General features: G+C 34.4%; 1 protein-coding gene across 1 annotated transcript; it reads right to left on the bottom strand.

The window, feature by feature from the left end:
• Positions 1-2,047: 2,047 nt before the first annotated feature.
• On the bottom strand, positions 2,048-3,349 carry LOC120255521 (transcription repressor OFP13-like). The gene has a single exon (XM_039263331.1). The coding sequence runs from the start codon at positions 3,192-3,194 to the stop codon at positions 2,619-2,621; it is 576 nt and encodes a 191-aa protein (XP_039119265.1). The 5' UTR covers positions 3,195-3,349; the 3' UTR covers positions 2,048-2,618.
• Between the last annotated feature and the right edge of the window lie 1,876 nt (positions 3,350-5,225).

Here is a 5,225-nt window from a genome sequence, read left to right as displayed (position 1 = left end):
CGCATCAGCGAAACGACAAACGCAACTCAAGCTTTTTAAGTCACCAAGCTCAAAGACTTGAGGAGCTTCACAAGTCCAGTGAGCTCGAGATTTTACAAGACAAGATACCAAAGTCTTCAAAGGATCGAAAAGAAGCAAAGATGACCAAACAAACAACTAACAAATGTCGAATGACCGCAGCTTGAGAACTAAGCGATATGTCAAGACACAAACCCACATATAAAAAAGAAGAAATTGAGGAGGGTCACATTCATGGAGTTAAAAGAATCTTCTGACGCACTTTCAGTAAAGGAGCCAAGAGCCAGCCTAAAAAAGAGTTTGAAAGAGCTTTGATAAAAATAAATTTCTCTTTAAAAAAATCTCGTTAACCTCTCTGTAAAAATACTTTTTACTTTTAGTATTCTCGCTTACGATCATGCTGTTCATATGCATATTTGAAATTAATAAAAAAAATTACTCATTCACACTTGTTTTTTAATCGGAGGTTCCCATAACATCGCCCCAGAATCAATATTAGGGGATGCTCTTTGCCCCTCATAGTGAGTCATGAACTCCCAATCATCTCAAATATAAAAAAAATTAAAATCTGATTTGTAATCGGTTAATCCTAATTAAAGGCCAGGTGGAAAGAAAGGAGCCCACAAAAAACAATGAAATATATTGTTTTAATGGAGTAAAAGAAAACAAAATAACACAATTTTCGTAATAAATTAAAGCAAATTTCATGACAACTTGACAAGAATTACTTACAGATAAACAAGATAGCTTTCTTGATGGAAATCTGGGAAACCCTAAATTTCCAACTAAAACCTCCAGGAGAAAATGGCAGAGAAGGTATTAGAGCAGTGGAAACGAAAATGGAGGTAGATCAAGAAGGATAAGAGAAATGGTTAGAGAGGACGGGAGATGGAGGAGATGGAAATGACTTCGAGAATGAGAGATGAAAGCGCTTGAGAGGACGGAGATGGAGGAGATGGAAATGACTTCGAGAATGAGAGATGAAAGCGCTTGAGAGGACGGAGATGGAGGAGATCGAAATGACTTCGAGAATGAGAGATGAAAGTTGAAACCCCAAGCGCGCTGATATAGGGTTTTTATAGCAATGTTTTTACATTCCACCCCCTGAAAAATGAGGAATTTACTTTTCTAACTCCTAATTTTCAACTTTTCAAATATTACCAATTTACCATCACTTTTCCTTTTCTTTTTCTTTTTCCCATGTGTTTTAATTGAAATTTAAATAAATTTGTATTATATAAATAAATAAAAAAAATACTTTAAGACAAATTAAAACAGGAAAGGGATAACAAGAAAATTAATATTTTTTTTATTATCTTCATGGCAGAAAATAAAGAAATTGATGCATGGATGGTGGGTCTAAGTGGTCCAAATTACTCATGCATGCAAACAACATTGCACAGTTGCATAATACATAATGACCCACCAATAGAGAGACAAGTAATTTCTTTATATATGAATTATGGAACTCACTAGAGTACAAGGCATTGTTTTCCATGCATGCCATTTGTGGTCACAGCCCTTAAGAGAAACAGGGGATATACAGGAACCATTGGAACTATTTATTCAATTCATTTGGTCCACCATTACCTTACCATCACCATCTTCATATTCCATTTGCATATGTTAACAAGAAAGACAGCACAAGAATTGTTTCTGATCCATTTGCTGATAAATCTCTGTTATTCCTCTGTTTTGATTCCTCAATCCAAACACATTCTTAAGAAAGATCATAATTCCAGCAAGCAAATTGAATGTTTTATTATTTGTACCTTGGTGTCTTAATATGACCAAACAGAAAAAACAGGATTAGAAATTGCTTCATCTTATATATAGTTTAATGAAACAATGGGGTGGATAGTTTATATATATGTCTTTAATAAAGACAGGAACATCCTCAATCTGTAGTTCAACTGTAGTATTTATCATTTTCTCAATGAATGGGTTTTGATTCATTTTTACAAGAAATTAGAGGAGATATTTATTGTTTTTTCTCTCAAGTTAAACAACATCAATCCAATGCAGCTTGGCAGATAATGATGTATGTCTGCAGTACAAAACAGAGGCCTTCATTGACAAAGGAGACTTGTGCATTAAAAACACATGAATGTGCTGTGCTACAGCCTATATGGATTTCAAAATTGAGTACCACCAGATTCATGGTTGCCAAAAAACCTGCAAACCCAATCCACTATCCTTCACCACCCTAGATTCTTATCATGCATATATGTCTGTAAACCTCCCTCAGATAAGATTGCCCACACTTCAATGCAAAATATTTCATCAGTAGTAGAGTTGCATGTACTTCCAAGTATTAGTGGCTTGATGTTTCAATAAGAGGCAGATAAGTATACAGTGAGAGGACCACAAGGAACAGTATCTTTATGTAGAAATGAAAGAGGAAAACAATGGACCAGCCCTGTCTTTCAGCTTTCTTGTACCAGTGCCAGAACTGGCCTTGGTCACAACCTGCATCACATAGTGACAAATCCAGCCACTCATACATCAAAATTAAAAAGGGGGAAAAAAAGAAAAGAAAAAATTACATTACAGATAAGATGAGTTTGCTGTGATTAATCAAATGAAGTTAATTTAATTAACTAAGATGACAGATCACTGGCTTCATCTTCTTCCTCTTGCTCTTGTTCCAACTCTTCAATCTCAAAGGAAAAAGAAGTTGAAGAACAAGAAGTAGAAGGAGGAGGAGAAGCAAGCATGAGAAGCAAATCCATAAAAGCTCCAACAATGAAACCATGAGTCTTCCTGCCATTGACTCTCAAGTACCAACCCAAGAGCTCCTCAAGCCACCCCCATCCTTTAACTCCATGAGCCACCACCATCTCCTCCATTGAAGCTCTGAAGTCATGGTAAGGGTCATCTGACTCAATTGCCACTGCATGGCTCCCTTCAAATGGGACTCTCATGGCTGCTCTAGCATCTTCCATGATTGAACTTGTCCCACCAGGCTCAAAGAAGAGCCTGTCTGCAGATCTCAACCCATGTATTACACGCTCCACTGAGTCCATGCTTTTATTATCTCCTTGGTGCACTGCTTCATCTCCAATTCTGAAGGAGTTTGTCCTTGCTTGCTTGCAAGAAGGCCAGTGCCATGAAGAGAAGCTTCTTGGATCTTTAGTCTTGTAGAAGAGGGAGGTGAGCCCAAGCTTTCTTCCCATTTTCTTCTAGGACTAGAGACAAAAAGATGAACAGAGGTGAGTGAGTGAGTGAGCGAGTGAGTGGGAGTGAGTGAAGGTTCAACAAATTCTCATGGCTTTGGTGGGGGCATTGAAGCAGCAAGATGGAGATTAGGTGTGGCCTGTTTGGGTTTTAAAGTTTGTGTGGTTGTGGGGTCATTCATGCAAATGCCTTTTGCATTTACTGCAGGGGATTGCAGAATTAAATGTCATATTTATTTCACCATTGAATTGTGGTTGCAAACTGTTTGAATTTTTCCTTTCCCCTTTATTTTTTTTTTAAATTGAGCTTTTGGTTAATAAATGGTTAATAATATGGAAATATGATGTATGTATTCATGTAGCGGTGAAGAAGAATCAGACAAGTCACAAGAGGATTTATTGCTTCACAAGTTGGACATGATTTTATTCTCCACCTTGTTCCTTTTTCCCAACAACAAAGCTTTACCAGGGATATGTCATGTCTCACAAACTTGTGAACTCCTTCACATTCAGCACTCTCCACCAGAAAGATATCACAATGAACAGGAATACAAAAATATAAATTCCAATCAAAAACAGTGATAAATATCACATTATTAATATATAAATATATGAATCAAAACTAGTGTGAACACCCACAGTGAGAGGCCAATTGCATGTAACTTCGTTGTCTCACAGAAGAAGCAATGATTCAATGAAAAATTACAAACAAATAATCCAAGCAAGTCCCCCACAGAGTAGGCCTTGCTTTCTCTCTTATCTTTTCCCTCTTCCTCCATCTATCTATCTATCCATCCCTCATGTGGATGAGGAGGACCATCTATCATCTATCATACATCATACATCAGATATCATATGTATCAAGGTTTATATCTCAGAAAAGTAAAGATAAAATGATGCCTTTATATCTGCACAATTACTCAGTTTGTCTTTCATCACACCTTTTACTGTGCAACTTTTAACATGAAACCATCAGCAATTTCAGTTTCAATTTCCTGCCTCTGCCACAGGACATGCTCCTGCATTATTCAGATGCTCAATGACCACACTCACTCATCATCTCTCTCCATTTATTTATTTTAACTATACATATATATATATATATATATTAGAAAACAATGTTAAATATGCAACTCATCAGTCAGTCCTAGAGGTGGGCACGGGCTGGTTAACCGGGCCCGCCGGGCCCGATTCGGTGAAAACCGGACCGGAACCGGCCCGTTTGACCCGGCGGGTTTTTATCATATTAAATAATATTTTATTATTAAATTATAATATTTTATTTACAAATGAAATGAATAAACTTTCAAAAACTAAGGCCAAAGATGAGATTCAAACCGAGGACCATCACCATAGGAATTATCCCATTAACCAATTGATCTACACATCTTTCATGTTTAAATATAAACAATAAATAAATATAAAGAAGTTGCAAATTTTTTTAAAAAAATTTAATTCCAAACAACAAAAAATTAAAAATAATTTATAATAACTAAAATTTTTTTAAGAAATATCAAAAAAATAATTTCAAAAAGGATAAAAATAAGTTACATTTTTTTATTTGTTTATCTATCAAATTAAATTATTAGCACACCTTTTTTAAGTTCAACAAAAATTACATATCAAGTAGTATTCTTATTTTTAAATTAAAAATTATCATCAACTTATTTATTTATTATAGTTTAGGTTGCCTCTAGATTTCAATTTTGGTCTTTAACTATAGGATTATTATTAGTCTTTCATCATGTTGTCATTGAAAAAAGTTACTAATCAAAATAATATGGTGTTAACTATTATTCAAAGATGTTCCTTTTTTACTAATATATTTTTTATAAATTAATATACATAATTTAAAAATTATTTTTTGTAATTTAATTTTTTATTTTATAAATTGAAACAAAATAATCTAATATATATGTGATAAATAAGAGCGCTCCTATTTAAGAGAATTTAAGAGTGTGCATGTGTAGGAATTAGTGCTTATGAGCCAAAAGACGATTAACAAAATAATTATTTTTAAAGAAAAATATT

Source organism: Dioscorea cayenensis, unplaced genomic scaffold (genome assembly GCF_009730915.1).
Source record: "Dioscorea cayenensis subsp. rotundata cultivar TDr96_F1 unplaced genomic scaffold, TDr96_F1_v2_PseudoChromosome.rev07_lg8_w22 25.fasta BLBR01001043.1, whole genome shotgun sequence".
Classification (NCBI taxonomy): Eukaryota; Viridiplantae; Streptophyta; class Magnoliopsida; order Dioscoreales; family Dioscoreaceae; genus Dioscorea; species Dioscorea cayenensis.
Note: the sequence above shows the minus strand (reverse complement) of the source record. Positions and strands in the feature narration are given on the sequence as shown.

Bases quoted from the DNA above. Each gene is read 5' to 3' on its own strand.
- LOC120255521 (XM_039263331.1), bottom strand. From the start codon at position 3,194: ATGGGAAGAAAGCTTGGGCTCACCTCCCTCTTCTACAAGACTAAAGAT.